Here is an 18135-nt window from a genome sequence, read left to right as displayed (position 1 = left end):
CTACTCCCAAGTGAATGGCAGTCAGAGAACTTTCCTCACTTGCGTGAACTTCTACACATGACTCCATCCTCCATAATAAGTAATAATAAAAATGTAAAAAAATAAAAAAATTAAATAATATAAAATGAATTATTTAAACATATGTAGATGTCTTTTCTCAGAGGAAGTAAAATGTACAGTGACAGTAAGTAGCTTACATATACGTATATATGTATATATTTATTTTTACAGGGGATTGGCTCATAGAGAGCATATAACTATTGCCAACGCTTTTGGGTAAGAGCCATGCACGTAAAAATACAAACACGCCAGGAAACGCAGATCAAAAGATATATTCGACTTCTGCATATACAAAGAACAGTTCCTCCATGCTCAAATAAAATGTAAAATATCGATTTAAAACAAAATAAACACTGATGTTTTCTATTATGATGGCTGCTTTCACACGTCACATATATTTGTGAGAATAGTGAGCATTTGAGCTTTTGAATTTTCGCCAGAATAAGGTAACCCTCACTACAGTGAGAAATATCACTGTAGTGAGGTTGGTGACTTTTGTGAGGGCATGAGAATAGGGTTGTTAATGTTTGCAAAAGTGAACAATAATAAGTCGCTTACACGTTTGGGAAGGATTTAGTATACCGTCCCAGGATATCAAGGATAAAAAAGATATAGTCGTGGTGGTATATCGAAAATATGTAAATAAAATATTGCCAATTTAAACTTTAAACGCGAATAACTCGGAAACTATAAGCTTTCTGCGGCTATAACCATATATATCCTTGATCAGGATAATCTCCTCTATCCGACCATACCCTTTTTATTCCCGAAATCCTGGGACGGTATACTAAAGGCGACCCACACGTTTTCTAACGAAAACCCGTCTTTGAAGGAATGCTTTCACTTCAAACAGGCTCGTACATGTGTATATCGATTTCTGAAACATTGTATGTGGATTAATTGTCGATATATTTGATCGATATTCCATATAACATGTTAAACATTTTTGGGTAACAGAAGTCACATTGCGGCAAAGTTTCTAATACATAAATAAATATGAACGAAAGTTTGAAGTTGTTTGAAGAAATAGTAGGAAGCCAGTTTCATAATTTATTCGTGGATTCATTAGAAGAGTATTCTGACATTGACCTTAAGGTATTTAAGTATGTGTGTTAAAAGAGTGGTTAATCTGTGATTACGTTGTATTTCATTGTTAAATGTATTTTGTTGATAATACAAATTATACATTTTAACACTCTTAACAAAAAGCTATTAATTATATGAAGCGAGTTTCATAATTTGTAGATTCATTGGAAAAAAATTCACATCGATTTTTAAATAAGCATGTGTGTTCAACACAATGGTTAATCGGGTTACGTTGCATATCATTGTCAAATGTATTTTGTTATTAGTTTTATGTGCATGTTAATAAAAGTGATTAGAATTATGGGATAAGAGAAGTAAACATATACTTGTATATTATTTCTTTGCTTCCCGTGGGTATAGTTTTCTATAAATTTTGGAACAGGTGTGATTTTGGGAAATATTTAGTATCGCGCCGGTTTAGTATCGTTTATGGAGAAAAACACACCCTCACGCCCCTTATTGGAAAGAGGAAGGATCGAACTTTTTAATAAACCCCCCCTCGACCCCCTATAGACCCATAGGGAGCCCTTTGAAAATGACCAAAAATCAGTGTTTTTGCTAATTTTTCCATACAAACTGAAACCAATGCAACCCAGCCAACATTTTTGTATGGACAAGAAATCAAAATAAAGAAAACCAAAATGTTGCAGTATATACATATTTAACCCTCCGATGTTCAGTGCCTTATGATGCGGTAAGTGCATCATAAGGGTCTGCCCAGACCCATAAAAATAATGTAAGAAATGCGGTTTTAAAAATAATTTTATTTATTTATTTGAACGGATTAGTATTAATTATGAAGAGCAATTGGGTTTACAACTATATAGATGCATGAAATGTTCATTAAGACATATGGGACGAGTACATTTGCTGCAGTTATAACGAGTTTTACGTCGCTTTTTCGAAGAAGAAGCAGCACAATGGTAGCACGATGACCGTTTTGAAGCAACTTGAGCATATGATTGTTGCTGTGTTGCATCTGATGTCGATGGACAAGATTCCGGTACCTAAAAGTAGCGAAATAATTTATTTTAAATTAGTAAATATGAATACATGCATACACATATCTTTATACGCGGAGATATATGTAGGTGTGTATATAATTCATACTCACCTTGATATTGAAAAGATTCATTGCTTGTCTTATATGAGCAAACCTCCATACTAATGGGTTAGTCGCCCGTTTCGTCATATGTGGAATAACTAGCTGCCGTGCCAATTCAATGATAAATGAGCGCCTCTTATCACTCTGCTTTGCCGGATTTAGCTCGTCATAGATGATGAATGAGGCCAAACCGGCAATATCCAGCATATTATAAAACATTGCCAGTGGCCAACAGTTTGTCGAGCGTTTGCACGAATAGCCAGTCAACATTTGATCCATTGTATCTACCCCCGCTTTAAATTTATTGTAGTCCAAAATTTGATCTGGCTTGAATCCTTTCAATGGATCGGTGCTTTGACGGTAATGGGCAGTGGATAACATAATTATTGGCTTTTTCGGCTTTGCCATATACGAGCACAGACCGATATTATTATTGTGATAACAAAATAAAGTGCTTTTAACATCACGGTTCGGGTTAAGCAATTCATGCGGAATGAAGGTCTTATTTTTTCTTACGGTACCGACAAAAGCCACTCTACGATTCATCAACATTTCTGCCAAGTTGTATGTTGAAAAAAAATTGTCAGCATAAACAGTCCTACAGCTGTCCATATAATTTTGCATCAATTTCATGACGACCCGTTCAACTTGATTCGTTTCTCGCTGGCCACCTGGTGGTTTTCCAGTATAAATTATACCTTTCAAAGGGTAGTTTGAAACAGAGTCACAAATCCACCACACTTTCATGCCATATTTTGCCGGCTTACTCGGAATATATTGGGTGAATCGAGTGCGCCCACGATATGGAAATAACTGTTCATCGACGTTTACTTGACAATCCGGAGTGTATGCTTTCTCTAAATTGGCCATCAGCATGAGCCATACATCGTCCAGGGCAGCAGTTTTGCTTTGCTTCAACCTCTCAGCACGAGTACCACTATTATCGAAACGGATGAAAGTAGTTAAGCTCTTGAACCGATTCAATGACATAGTGGCCTTATAAATTGGCATATTGTAGCTGGCCCACAATTCTTCCGCTGGCTGAGAATTCGAGTGGAATACACCAGCAATAAGTAGCATCCCAAAAAAAGCATACATTTCGTCTTCGTCAGTCATTACCCTGTTTATTACTGGGATGCTTTTCATTCCATAGACGAAACGCTTCAACGGCTTTTCTGTTGGTTTCCCGCACAATGATACTTACGATTTCAGGAGACAGCAATAGCTTGAAAAGAGATTTATGACTCGGTGACACTCCTCGTAGTGGCCCTTTACGAGTAAAAGTTGTAACATTGTGACAACGAGGCCTTCCAGGTGGTGGAGGATTTCAATTCCACATTCTACCATCTTTCGACCTGTATATAAGGCCCTGGGTAATAGATGTGCTGCATGATTCCATTGTAGTTGAAGCCTCAAGGGCGATAGCTTCTCTATACAAATCCTCAATATCATCATGGTTTTCATCCAGAACAGCCTCTAACTCGATTTCCTGTTCTATATCTGATGCTTCACCGAAGTCATCTTCATCTGGAAAATATTCATCATCTTCTACGTCGCCACTTGTTTCAAATGGATCGGACTCCTGTCCCATAATTTCTTCAATTTGTGCCTGAAGTCGCTGACGTTCTTCCGGACTCACATTTGCTGCGTTTAGCTTACGAAGCAAACGCGTCAACACATCAACTTCATCCATATTTACTTGTTCCATTTTATTTAAAAAAAAACACTTCCCACTAATTAAAAAACACGTGTTCACTTCAATTGTCAAATGTCAACTAAAAAATTATCTCTGCCGCTGCCTCCGCTAACAGTTTAGTTGTTTACACCTAACGGTTAACCAATTTACATGAGAAGCTTATATGGGTCTGCACAGCTTATTTTTACAACAAATATAGCAAAAATCTTAATTTTGCTACTTCATTGTGTTTAGCACACTACATTTTAGGAAGTCATGGACTAAGAAGCCTCAGATATTAAAAATAAAAGATCTACATACATTTAAAGATCGAATGAGTCTGGCCAGACCCATATGAACATCGGAGGGTTAATTGCATCTATTAATGATACAAATGGATCCGGGGTGACCGAAGTACTTTCGTGTAGTACTCCCTTCTGTGTTGGCGGCCTTCGGCCGCGCTCTAAAAAAATAACCCTGGTGGAGCGAATACCCGGGGTGACCGATGTACTTTCGTGTAGTATTCTTTTCTGCGTTGGCGGCCTTCGGCCGCGCTTTAAAAAAATAATCTTGGCCTGGTCGGTCCAACACTGGGGTGTATCAGATTTTTTTTTTCGCATAGAACTCCTTTTTGGATGGGCGGCCTTCGGCCGCGTCAAAAAAATAACCCTGGCCGGTCCAACACCGGCTACGCCATCCACAGTATTTTAGCATTAAAAACCTTTTCGCGTTCACTTCATACATTTATTGCTAAGTGGGTTTAATTTATTCCCTTTTGTTCGTGCTTTCTCGGTAATTTGACAGTTCAAATTAGGCAGTCATTTTGGTTTTTCGCATTATTGAACTCAATGCAGAAAAAGGTGTATTTTATTTAAAGATTTACAAAGAAATTAATAATCAAAAGTAATTAAAAACATTACTAGTGGTTTTTGTGATTCATAAGTAATATATGTGCGTGAAAATGTATTCATAATTGATTTGGTACAATGCACAACAGATGAAAAAACACGAGCATATATTTAGAAATTAGCAAAGAATAGCATTTTTTGGGGAAACTTTAGTATACCATCCTACGATTTCAGGGTTAAAAGTGGTATGGTTGGATAGAGCTGCTGCTCCAGATTGAGAAAATATATAACTGTTGCCGCCGCAAACTTATAGTTATCGAGATATTTGCATTTAAAGTTGAAAATTTTGCAATTTTTATCTTGCAATTTCTCGATTTCTAGTAATTATTTATTTCATATAATGCACTTTTTATGCACTTATACTTTATTACATTGTTTCTTCATATTTATTTTTTAGTAATTATTTAGTTATTTGCTTAAAATAAGCATTTTATATTTTACACAAATTTCATTCCATGCACAATAACAAAAGTATTCCGTGTTGACAGATAATAAGTGTTGCCATAATTACACATTTATCAAACGAATAAAAATGAACCAAAATGAATAAAAAATAAGATTATACCCCAAATACATAAATCACTGCCCCTTTTCTTCATACATCATGATTTTTGGTCGGGCAGGCCGCCAACGCCAAAAAGGGGTTTTACTCAAAAAAAATACCTGGCACACCCCGGTGTTGTATCGGCCAGGGTTATGTTTTTTGAAGCGCGGCCGAAGGCCGCCAACGCAAAAAGGAGTTTTACTCAAAAAAAAATCCGACACACCCCGGTGTTGGTACGGCCAGGGTTTTGTTTTTTTGAAGTGCGGCCGAAGGCCGCCAACGCAAAAAAGACTTTTACTCAAAAAAACCTGACACACCCCGGTGTTGAATCGGCCAGGGTTATTTTTTTTCGAAGCGCAGCCGAAGGCCGCCAATGTAGAAAGAAGTGGGACGCGAATGGACTAATGTTTACCCTGTTTTACCTTTGTTGTATTACAAATAATCATTATGATCCTTTTATTAAATTATTAGCTTAAACATATTTATAAGCCTTAAAGCTTTTTTTATTACAATGGAAAATTTATTTCAGATGGTATTTGTTTTCTGCGTTTGAGTTTTTATATCCATTCTTATTCATTTGATAAATGTGTAATTATGGCAACACTTAATATCTGTAAACACGGAATACTTTTGTTATTGTGCATGGAATGAAAATTGTGTAAAATATAAAATGCTTATTTTAAGCAAATAACTAAATAATTACTAAAAAATAAATATGTAGAAACAATGTAATAAAGTATAATTGCATAAAAAGTGCATAATATGGAATAAATAATTACTAGAAATCGAGAAATTGCAAGATAAAAATTGCAAAATTTTCAACTTTAAATGCAAATATCTCGAAAACTATAAGTTTGCGGCGGCAACAATTATATATTTTCTTAATCTGGAGCAGCAGCTCTATCCAACCATACCACTTTTAACCCTGAAATCGTGGGATGATGTCCTCGTAAAAACAAAGGCTGACATCACCGCCGTCCAAGAAATGCGATGGACGGGACAAGGTCAGAGATGAGAATGTCCTTGTGACATTTACTACAGTGGCCATATAAAGGAGCGCAAGTTCGGTGTTGGATTTGTGGTGGGAGAGAGACTCCGTCGCCGAGTACTATCATTCACTCTGGAGAATGAACGTCTAGCCACAATCCGCATCAAAGCGAGGTTCTTCAACATATCGCTGATTTGCGTCCACGCCCCGACGGAGGGGAAGGACGATGTGACCAAAGATGCCTTTTATGAGTGCTTGGAGCGCACTTATGACAGATGCCCCCGTCACGATGTCAAAATCGTGCTTGGCGACTTCAACGCCAGGGTGAGCAAAGAAGGTATCTTTGGCACTACGGTCGGTAAATTCAGCCTCCACGAGGAAACAACCCCAAATAGGTTGAGGCTGATCGACTTCGCCGGGGCCCGAAATATGGTTATCTGTAGTACTAGATTCCAGCATAAGAAGATCCATCAAGCTACCTGGCTGTCTCCGGATCGAAAAACCACCAACCAGATCGATCATGTTGTGATAGACGGAAGACACGTCTCCAGTGTGTTAGATGTTCGTGCGCTCCGAGGTCCTAACATCGGGTCGGACCACTATCTTGTTGCAGCCAAGATTCGCACCCGCCTCTGTGCAGCAAAAAACGCACGCCAACAAACACAAGGAAGGTTCGACGTTGAGAAGCTGCAATCACAACAGACAGCCGAAAGATTTTCCACTCGGTTTGCACTCCTGCTCTCTGAGAGCACTCGTCAACAACTCGGTATAAGGGAACTGTGGGACGGCATTTCAAACTCCTTACGTACAGCTGCAACCGAAAGCATTGGCTTTCGGAAAGTGCAAAAGAACAGCTGGTACGACGAGGAGTGCCGTGTCGCAGCGGAGAGAAAACAGGCTGCCTACCTCGCAACGTTACGCAGACAGAAGAAGAAAGAGGCCGAAATGCGTGAGTACGAACAGCTTGATAAGCTGGCCGACAGGGGTAATGCTCGAAAATTCTACGAAATAATGCGGCGACTTACAGAAGGTTTCAAGACCGGAGCATACTCCTGTAGAACCCCCAAAGGTGATCTAGCCACCGATGCCCAGAGCATACTTAAATTATGGAGGGAACACTTCTCCAGCCTGCTGAATGGCTGTGAACACATAACACCAGGAGAAGGCGAACCCGATTCCCCAATCGATGACGATGGAGCAGACGTTGCATTGCCCGGCCATGACGAAGTTCGAATAGCAGTTGCCCGCCTGAAGAACAACAAAGCTGCAGGGGCCGACGGATTGCCGGCCGAGCTATTCAAACACGGCGGCGAAGAACTGATAAGGAGTATGCATCAGCTTCTTTGCCAAATATGGTCGGATGAGAGCACGCCCAACGATTGGAATTTAAGTGTGCTATGCCCAATCCATAAAAAAGGAGACCCCACAATCTGCGCCAACTACCGTGGGATAAGCCTCCTCAACATCGCGTACAAGGTTCTATCGAGCGTATTGTGTGAAAGATTAAAGCCCACCGTCAACAAACTGATTGGACCTTATCAGTCAGCCTGGTAAATCAACAACCGACCAGATATTCACCATGCGCCAAATCTTGGAAAAGACCCGTGAAAGCAGAATCGACACTCACCACCTATTCGTCGATTTCAAAGCTGCTTTCGACAGCACGAAAAGGAGCTGCCTTTATGCCGCGATGTCTGAATTTGGTATCCCCGCAAAACTAATACGGCTGTGTAAACTGACGTTGAGCAACACGAAAAGCTCCGTCAGGATCGGGAAGGACCTCTCCGAGCCGTTCGATACCAAACGAGGTTTCAGACAAGGCGACTCCCTATCGTGCAACTTTTTCAATCTGCTGCTGGAGAAAATTATTAGAGCTGCAGAACTGAATCGAGCAGGTACAATCTTTTATAAGAGTGTACAGCTGCTGGCGTATGCCGATGATATTGATATCATCGGTCTCAACACCCGCGCCGCGGCGGCGCGCCGTTAGTTCTGCTTTCTCCAGACTGAACAAGGAAGCAACGCAAATGGGTCTGGCAGTGAACGAGGGCAAGACGAAATGCAGCCTATAACCCTAAGTATACGATAAAGACTGTTAAACATGTTGGCGGAAACATTATGGTTTGTAAATCGTTTTCATACAATTGTCTGAGCTCACTGCATAGTATACTGGGAACTAAGAAGGCAACCGATTGTGTAGCAATACTACAAGAATTTATGCTATACAACGCTGAAGACCATATGCCACTTAGGTGGATATTTATGCAGTATACAAAAGATTGGGTTAGGGTCAATAAAAGAGTGGCCACCGCTGTCCCCAGATCTAATATCCATTGAAAATTTGTTGAACACAGTGAAAGCGTCGTTAAGAGAAAAGTGCCCAAGTAATAATGAAGAGCTTTTTCAACTTTTCAAAATTCATAAAATGCAATTCCAGTTTTCGTCTAAATCTAGTTGACTCCTTTGTCAGTGGATTTTCAACAAAATATCAAACTACTTAGAAATTGATATTATCACAATTGAAAACCAGTTCCTTTTTTATTCAATATGGTATTTTTATAGTAAACTACGAAGTGTCCTTATTTTATTAACATGTTAACATAGTAAATTTGAAAACAAATGCAAATAAAATACAAGTGTTTGCAAAATATGAATAAAATTAAAAAAAAAAAAACTTATTTTTAGTTTGTTCTCAATTAATTTGAAAATTCCCGTTGATTCCCCCACATTTCTAGATAAACTTTATATCGGTATTCTGCTTGAGACGATTGTCTCATGTCTCTAATTGTCACAATCTTAATTTAGTGTAGTCAGGAGTCTCATTTTGGTATTCTGGCAGATAAGGTATACTACTATACAGTAAACTACTATACTGTATCTGCCAGAATACCAAAATGAGACTCCTGACTAACAGAGTCACTAAATTAAGATTGTTACAATTAGAAACATGAGACAATCGTCTCAAGCAGAATACCGATATTAATTGCATACCACTGCCCTTATTATTTTTTACATAACTCTATGGTTTTAGCAATCTGAAACTAATGTTGAATAATTGTGATTAGGTATGTGTATTATATTTGAACCAGGCGGTTGAAAATGTAGTTCTGATAATGTAACAGCCAATTATGGGCAATGCTTGTTTTGTCGATTCCGCTCCGGTAATTTTTATGTCAAAGACGCAGTTCTGGAAGACCAATTGTAGAAAGTATGTAATTTAAGCACTGTTTCTATTGGCCAGGAGCTAAGTCCGTAAAGAATCATTAAAATAAGTTAAGTTAGGTTAAAATGTCGATGCGGAGCCAATAATGATTCCTCTTGGGCACTTAAGAACGTTAATATATAGTGCTACTGTAATACTCCTAAGACTCATGAATAGACAAAGCATAAATTTGATAAGGCGGTTAATATCAATTTCGGCTATGTCACCATAGTCCCATCTTGACATAATCGGGACAAGGGTTCCCTCCCTTATAAATACCTCGGCTTTGGAGTTTTCATTCAAAGTATCATAAAGTTATCGAACAAAATGGTGAATATTAGGCGCCTAATATGCAATATAATGATTTACGGTTTAACCGAATGACCGAACCAAATGAATGTTGATTTTGTTAATATATTGTTCAATTATTCAAACTCAGCCCTACCCTACCTGTAATTGACTTCAACTTTGTTGCTTATTATTGATCCTTTTATTTAAAGAACAGGTTGCCTTGGAAAAAGTCGTATGTTCCTCTATGCGAAATTCTGGAAATTATTCATTAGTGCTTCGGTTGCTAAATGGGACCTACAATGAAAGGACGAATAAAAAAACTTGCCTTTGGACTTCAATAATTTTAAAGCTATATGTGTCATGCAAAGAGAGTCGTGATGCTACTCAACTACTTGCAATTCTTGGTATATTTTATAATTTGATTGGTGTAAATTAAGTTTTGATCAAAACATTTTTTTCTAGGCGTACTTGCTAAGTCGGCCTACACTTCAGAGGAATCTCGCAAAATTTTTGGTTGCAATTACGTCAAGAATATTCTTGAAATAATAAGTAAAAATTGTTACACTCCTTCAAATAATTTGGCGGCTCTTCGTCTTATGGTTATTCTGTTACAATTTTACCCTGAATATAGTGTTCAAAGTAGTGGCATAGTTAAAGATTTTGTGTCTCAATTTATGGATTCCCCCAATCATAATGTTATGGAAAGTGCTGCTAAATGTTATCATCATCTGCTTTCTATATCGAAAAATGGTTCGAGTAGAATAGCAGTGAAGGATCTTTGGAAGGCGTATCAAGGAGGACTCTTAGATATGTTACAAACGTTGTCGGACTCCTTTGTAGGAGTATTAAATGCTCCAGTGATTGAACCTATAAATTGCGAACCTTTGAATATTCCCATTTTGCAACTTTGTGACGATCCAATAAAAAGAATTTCACAAGTTTTCATACGCTTTAAAAATGTGGCGGTATATTTTATTGTGACATTACGGTAAATTAATGAGTTACTTATTTTTTTAATAATTGACATAATTAATCTTTTTAAAAAGGGAACCATTTTTAAGTGAAAAACCTGTCAACACAAACAAAATCTTTGGAATTATAAAAGGTGCCTTGAACGTTGTTCATTTATTCACAAACAGAAAAAAAACAATTATTGGTATGATGCGTAATCTACTCCTACCTGAATTTTATTTCATTCTGTTACAAATTTTGAAGGCTTTAATGATAACGTAAGCAGAAATAAAATTATAGTAATGCTATACTTAATTATGTATATATTTTTAGATTAAAAAGCGATTTAAGGAAGAATTATAAACAAATATGGATGATTTTGGGAGATATGCTTAAACTTAGTACACATAAAATCGTAATTGAACAAAAAAAAACTTATATGTAAGTTAAACTTTTACATTTAGCAATAACTGATATTAAATACATTTTTCTTAGGCGTTTAAATGGGAAAATATACGATGTCATTACTTTATGGTGCAAAATTGTTAATCAAGGTAGTCGAAGTGATTTATTGATTGACTTAATGCTGAAGGATATGCAAGATATATCCTCTACTTTATCGAAGGTAGGTGTACAAAATGTTAATCAAATGGAAATAAATTCAGGCTTACCCTGCGAATTATGATCTATTATGCCCGTCTACAGACTGATGTGTATTCTAGAAACAGGTCTTCAGAAGTTTTCGTCTGGCTATTTGCATATGCATACATATATTCAAGAGAGCACAATCTCATTCTGGTTTATAGAGGTTTCTCACTAATCCCAGTTTCTCGCTAATGCGGGTACATGGGTAGGGTTTCTCTCTTATAGAGGTACGCAGCAATAATAAGCAAGTACGAATGTAGTAAATATGTATGTAATGTGATATATATAAGTTCCACGATAGTTAAAAATGAGTCATAAAATGGCAGATGTTAAATTTTTAATTTCTTTTGTCATTTGTTACTATATGTGTGTATCTTTTATGTAAGTATCAGAGATATGCACCGAGTATGATTAAATCGGCAATATTACGATTGTTTCGGCGCCGCGATTTGATGGTACGGATGGATAGAGGAGGTCTTCAGGTTTAAAAAATGTATACACATATACCTCACACATATACCTCAGACTCATAGTTTTCGAGATATTTCACTTTAAAGTTCAAAAATTTGTAAAAACAATGCTCGTTATTTCACTATGTTTAACCCACTTTTCATACATTTTTTAATTAATATATATTTAATTACACTGTACACGTTCGTATATATCAAAAATTTATACTAATTGTATATTTTTTAAGAAAATAAATATACTTTAAAAACAATTTTGCACATTCAAAGTTTCAAGAGATTTGTGTGTTTACATTTATGACAAATAGCAGTGTTGCCATACTTTGTGTGCTGACATATATACATATATCATATATATATGTAAAATCAGTAGAATAAATAGAAAAAAAATATATAGAATGCAAAGTTTTTCAGTATTTCTCTCCTTTTGATTAATATAGGTGTTCGATCGATTAGGGTTTTTTTTTGAAGCGCTTCCGAAGGCCGCCAGTGCAGAAAGTAGTTCGACACAAAGGAACTACATATGATCACCCCGGTGTTGGACCGACCAGGGCTATTTTTTTTTGAAGCGCGGCCGAAGGCCGCCAGTGCAGAAAGTAGTTCGACAGAAAGGAATATTATTTTTTATCTTTATTTATCAATTAAGATAAGATACAAAAATGATATGTACCATTTTCTTTATATATGTTAAACATAAAAATTTTTAATATTTTTTTTAAAACAATATGTGGCAACACTTGTATTTGTCATGACATGTAAAGAAAAACAAAAAAAAAAAAAAAATAAGAGTGAATTGCATGTAAAATTGTGGAACTTTAAAGTGAAATATCTCGAAAACTATGAGTCTGAGGACGGTATATATGTATATATTTTTTAATCCTGGGGACCTCCTTTATCCATCCGTACCATTAAATCACGGCGCCAAAAGAATCGTAATCGTACCATTAAATCCGAACAAACAGTCGTGCCAAAAACACAATCAAATCAATTCAGTTCATCATAGACAACAGCGTAAACTGATTTTATGCAACATGAACAACCTATTCTTCGGCAATCACGATAGCGTAAACGGTATGGCTAATTTCGGTTCAAATCGTATAATGTCAGTTCATAGCGTTGCGACGATTGGTTGAATCGATGTCAAGCTGCGGGTCAATTACGAGTACAGCAAATATTCTGCTGGATTGATTTGAATCATGTTTGGCAAAAAAATGTATCAGCTTTGAGCTTGTGCGCATGTTACAAAGTTTCGAATCGTAAAAAATGGAAATTCCATCGAGTATACATACATGTGTCGATGGAATTTCCGTTATATAACTTAGCACCCCCACACATTCAAAAAGTATCATATGATGCATTAATATCATATGATACAAAGTAATATGGTTGTCAAAAAAGTCTTGCGGTATTTTTGCTAGTAGGCGCTGAAAGCGCGTAGTTTTAGTTTTGTTCGTCGCATCGGGTCATGTTATACCTTTTTGGAAAGCTCATTTTACGCGCTAACACGTGTTTGATTGATTGTCGTTTCTTTTAAGTCGTTCGTGAGTTATAGCGTCACAAACATGGAGCAAAATAAAGAGAAAATACGGCATATTTTGAAGTAATACTACGATAAAGGCAAAAATGCATCTCAAGCCGCCAATAAAATTTGTGCAGTTTATGGACCCGATACAGTTTCCATTTCCACCGCACAACAATGGTTTCAACGTTTTCGTTCTGGTGTAGAGGTGGTCGAAGATGCGCCACGCTCCGGAAGGTCTGTCGTCGAAAATTGCGATAAAATCGCTGAATTGGTGGAAAGAGAGCGGCATAGCATCGGTCAAGAGCTGGGCATGAGTCATCAAAAATTCATTTCAATTTCAACAAAAAAAAAAAAAAATCAATAAAAATACCGCAAGACGTTTTTGACAACCCAATATAATATGACACCACTAAAAGGCTGAGAGTGCGACAGATGTAGTGGCAACCTGTGTGAAGCGCAGCGTCAGCAAGCTCCATACCCGTTGCAGCGGCAAACATAGGCCTAGAGTTAAGTATAATTAATTGTAACCTTTAGTTCTTAAGCGGAATTCAATAAAGGAGCATAGCTCCCGAAAAACATTTTTTTTATAAAAACTATGTAAACGTTTTTTAACTGGCGCCCGAGCAAGGACCAGCGCGCGAAGGTAGTAATAGCCTGAAAATAAAAAAGTAAGGCTACGTGAGTGGCGAACGGTAGTGATTGTGAATAAAAAAAAAGTTTGAAAATAAAAGCAAGGCTATGTGTGTGAAAAACAAAAAAACACTGAAACGTCGATGGAGCTCAGTACCGGTACAGAAAGGACAACTCCGAAACGTATAAGGACATCCTATGGAAAGCTGGAAACCACTAGTGTAAGCTTTATAAAATATTTTAAGACTACTATAAAGAATATTGTTACTATAAAGAATACGAAATTAAATTGTTCAACCCAAAAAGAGAGAGAATCAAAAAAAGGTCTTAAGCTAAAAGAAACGAAATTTAAATTGAAGGAATTTAATTATCCCGACACAAAAAGAGAAAAAAAAAGTCCTAAATTAAAGTAAGCTTTAAAAAAAAAAGATCCAATATTGTCAAAGAAAGTGCTTTACATACAAAGGAGAACATTTTAATTAATTAACTTAAAAGTAAAAAGAAGAATTAATTGAACAACTAAACCAAATGACGTTAGATTATGGGCAAACCACCCATCCTTTAAATCCTCCCACCCCTAACCCAACTCTAATAACGACAATATTTCGCGAAGTACTCGAACGAATGAGTACGCAGACTATAACTGACTTAACTGAACCCGACCACATCGTGACACAACGCGAATAACATAAACATATTAGATAAGATTCCGGACATGATTAAATGCCTTAGAGAACTCTCAGGACGACCAGGAGAATTTAACTCCTGGAGGAAGAGCGTAGACAGAATTTTTTAAGCTTATGAGGGAGTCAAGAACACCCCTAAGTACTTCGCGCTACTTCATACGATCAGGCATAAAATAATTGGCGTGGCCGACACCGCATTGGAATCGTACAATACTCCACTTGATTGGAGTCAAATTCGAAAATGCCTTTTGATGCATTATTCGGATAAAAGGGGCATAGGTACCCTCGTATAACAGATGACCACTCTGGTCCAACGCCACGATGACATTCCGACCTTCTACCAAAAAGTTTACCAACAGCTTTCCCTTATATTAGACAAAATTTCATGTCTCGAGTTAAGCGACGAGTCCATACGGACAATGACCAATTCATATTAGGGACAAAGCCCTTGACACATTAATTAGAGGACTAAATGGTGATTTACCTCGTCTTCTCAGCATGAGAGAACCGACAACCTTGCCCCAAGCACTACATTTATATCAAAAACTTGACAATATGACGTATAGAATTAATCATGCGAACAATACGCACAAAGCCATTATTCAACCACCACCACAACCTCCCCGAAATAATAATTTTAATAACAATAGAGCTTTTTACCCCGATCTAACATATTCCCACTCCCCCAGACGCAATTTCGACCAACATGCATTTGGTCGTCAACCAAACCGGTATCCTCAACACTCTCCCAACTATATGCAAAATAATCAAAGATTCATGCCGAGGTTCAACAATTACTCGAACAACCCCCATATTACTAGAGAAAATACCTCCTTTAATAACAGACCGAGTGGTAAGCACTTAAACCACCGACCAGAATAGGCCCAATTACAAGACAATCGACCACCGAAACGTCCGATTTCCGCACAACTTTTTTACTAACGCAGTAGAGGTAGACCCGAACGGGATATATGATGACAATTCCTGCGATAGCAATTACGATAATGTAGGTAAAAATGAGTCTGATACTATTAATTTTTTAGATTAGCGCTGTCTTCGCTGCCTTATTACGAATTTAAAACAAGGCGCGGAGACAATAGATTTTCTTATTGATAACGGATCCAATAAGAATTACATTCAATCTACTAGGATTAGGAATCCAATTCTGAACGAAAAGCCCTTTACAGTAAAATCAGTTGCCGGGGTAATTGTAATTACCCACCACACCTTTGTCGACATTTTTGGACCAACAGTAGGGAAAATAAAATTTTTCATATTACCAACTCAAAGGTTGTTCCACGGCATAGTAGGCAATTACACACTTAAAGAATTAAAAAAATTAAAATTTGTCGAAATGTAAATATAACGTTAAAGCAACGAATGTCACACGAAGTGAATAATGTGGCAATAAATATTCCACATCTCTCATTACAACAATAAAACAAAATTAATAATATTATTGATAAATGTCCAACCCTTTTTTCCGATCCCGATAAAAAAAACTTACCTACACCACCCTCGTAAAATGTGAAATCCGTACAACAACCGAAACCCCTGTCAACTCCAAGCCATACCCGTATCCCATGGCATTAAAATACGAAATAGAACGCCAAATTGAAAAACTCATAGATAACGGAATAATAAGGAGATCGAAATCTCCGTATAACTCCCCAATATGGATAGTTAGCAAACAGTCAGATGCCTCTGGCGAAAAAAAGTATGGAATGGTCGTTGATTATCGTAAACTCAATTCAGTTACGATCCCCGATAAATAACCTATACCAGAAATTAACGAAGTCCTTGCAAATCTGTGAACCAATAAAGTATTCAGGGGTGTTGTGGAATCCAAGACAGAATTGCTTAGCTGTCAGAATTGCAAACCAATTCTGATTTTCAATGGTGTCACAGAATCTGATTGGATTTTATCTTTTCGAACATACGCAAAACCAATATTCGAATCAGCTGTCTACTAATGTGACGAAACATTTGGAAGCAATCATACTAAAGTTTGTAATGAGTTCCGAATTAAAGAAAGATTTTAAGAGATAACATTTATCAAATGAATAAAAACGCATTTGGGTGTTAAATTACGTTTTGTAAATCTTCTTTAAGGGGGGAGCCTGCTTTAGAAGCAGATATGTATATGAGCGCAGGATAGACGTCGTATGGAATTGGGGCAAAGTATATTATCTTAACAAAAAAACTAAGAAAAGTTAAGTTTGAACCTATGTTTAAACAACATAATGTTAAATTTGTTTCGTAAAAACCATTTTTTTTTTCAAATTTTAAATTTTTTTTTAGAATTTTACACTTTTTTTTGGAATTTTTTTTAGTTTAACTACATAGACCATAAGTTATTAACAAAAAGTAATCTTTTTGAATTTTTTTTCCAATAGAAATTGTGTTCTGCATACCCGTCGTCCGACAAATGCCCCAAAAAATCGATTTCAAGCCTCTAATGCAGGCTCCCCACTTAAATATCTGCATTTTTTTTTCCAAAAATTGAGACATTTTGTGTTTTATGCTTATGTTTTCCCCTATAGAAGTAAAGATAAATTAATTCCAAATAATAAAATAATTTGATTTCTTAACTTACATTTCAAATCTGTGTGCAAGATAGTGATTTGTTTCTGACAGCAAAACCGATAAAATTGGTTTCCGTGACACCCAAAACCGATACAAATTCTGTTTCGAATATCAAACCAATAATATCTGAATTCATGACACCTACTGCTTTTTTTGATATCCTTCGTCAACATATAGGATTTGGCAAAAACGAAGAAGAACATTTTAAAAATATAGAATTAGTATTTCAAACCTTAGAAAATGCAAACATGAAAATCCGATTAGATTTGCTAAAGAAGAAGTAGAATTTTTAGGATATGTAATCAGTTTAAATGGGATAAAAACCAACCCCGAAAAAGTAGAAGCGGTAGCTACATTTTCAGTTCCACAAACTCTCAAAGAATTAAGATCCTAGGTACAGATTCAACCAGGATTACGCAAAAGTAGCTAAACCATTAATAGCACTACTAAGAGGAGAAGCCGAATCATGCCTCCAAACGGAACTCGAAGAAAATAGAATTAGAATGAGACAACGAGGCTTAGAAGCTTTTAATAATATAAAAAATAGAGGAACATTATGCTACCAATGAGAAAGAAATGCTTGGTGTAATATGGCCACTTAATACACTTAGAAATTACCTCTACGGTTCAAAAAAAGTTAAAATTATCACCGATCATCAACCTCTTACCTATGCCTTAAGCCATTAGAATACTAATAGTAAAATGAAGCGATGGAAAGCCATTTTAGAAGAATATATCTACGAACTAACCTACAAACCTGGGAAAAAAATTTAGTTGCAGACGCCTTTT

General features: G+C 36.6%; 1 protein-coding gene across 6 annotated transcripts in view; it reads left to right on the top strand.

Moving 5' to 3' along the window:
- The first annotated feature begins 962 nt into the window (after window positions 1–962).
- Window positions 963–18135, top strand: part of LOC105226812 (uncharacterized) — a 159114-nt gene continuing 141941 nt past the window's right edge. For 3 of the 6 annotated variants that reach the window (XM_049462470.1, XM_049462468.1, XM_049462467.1), the window contains exons 1-6: window positions 968–1155; window positions 10074–10263; window positions 10322–10847; window positions 10906–11088; window positions 11144–11251; window positions 11306–11435. In XM_049462470.1, coding sequence (XP_049318427.1) covers window positions 1057–1155; window positions 10074–10263; window positions 10322–10847; window positions 10906–11088; window positions 11144–11251; window positions 11306–11435 — 1236 coding nt within the window. In that variant the 5' untranslated portion in view covers window positions 968–1056. Of the gene's footprint in view, window positions 1156–10073; window positions 10264–10321; window positions 10848–10905; window positions 11089–11143; window positions 11252–11305; window positions 11436–18135 lie in introns of all 6 variants that reach the window. The other 3 variants (XM_049462465.1, XM_049462466.1, XM_049462469.1) reach the window with 3 other exon arrangements.

The sequence above is a fragment of the Bactrocera dorsalis genome, chromosome 1 (genome assembly GCF_023373825.1).
Source record: "Bactrocera dorsalis isolate Fly_Bdor chromosome 1, ASM2337382v1, whole genome shotgun sequence".
In the NCBI taxonomy this organism is placed as follows: Eukaryota; Metazoa; Arthropoda; class Insecta; order Diptera; family Tephritidae; genus Bactrocera; species Bactrocera dorsalis.
The sequence above is the reverse complement of the archived record's forward strand: the minus strand, read 5'-3'. Positions and strand labels throughout refer to the sequence as shown.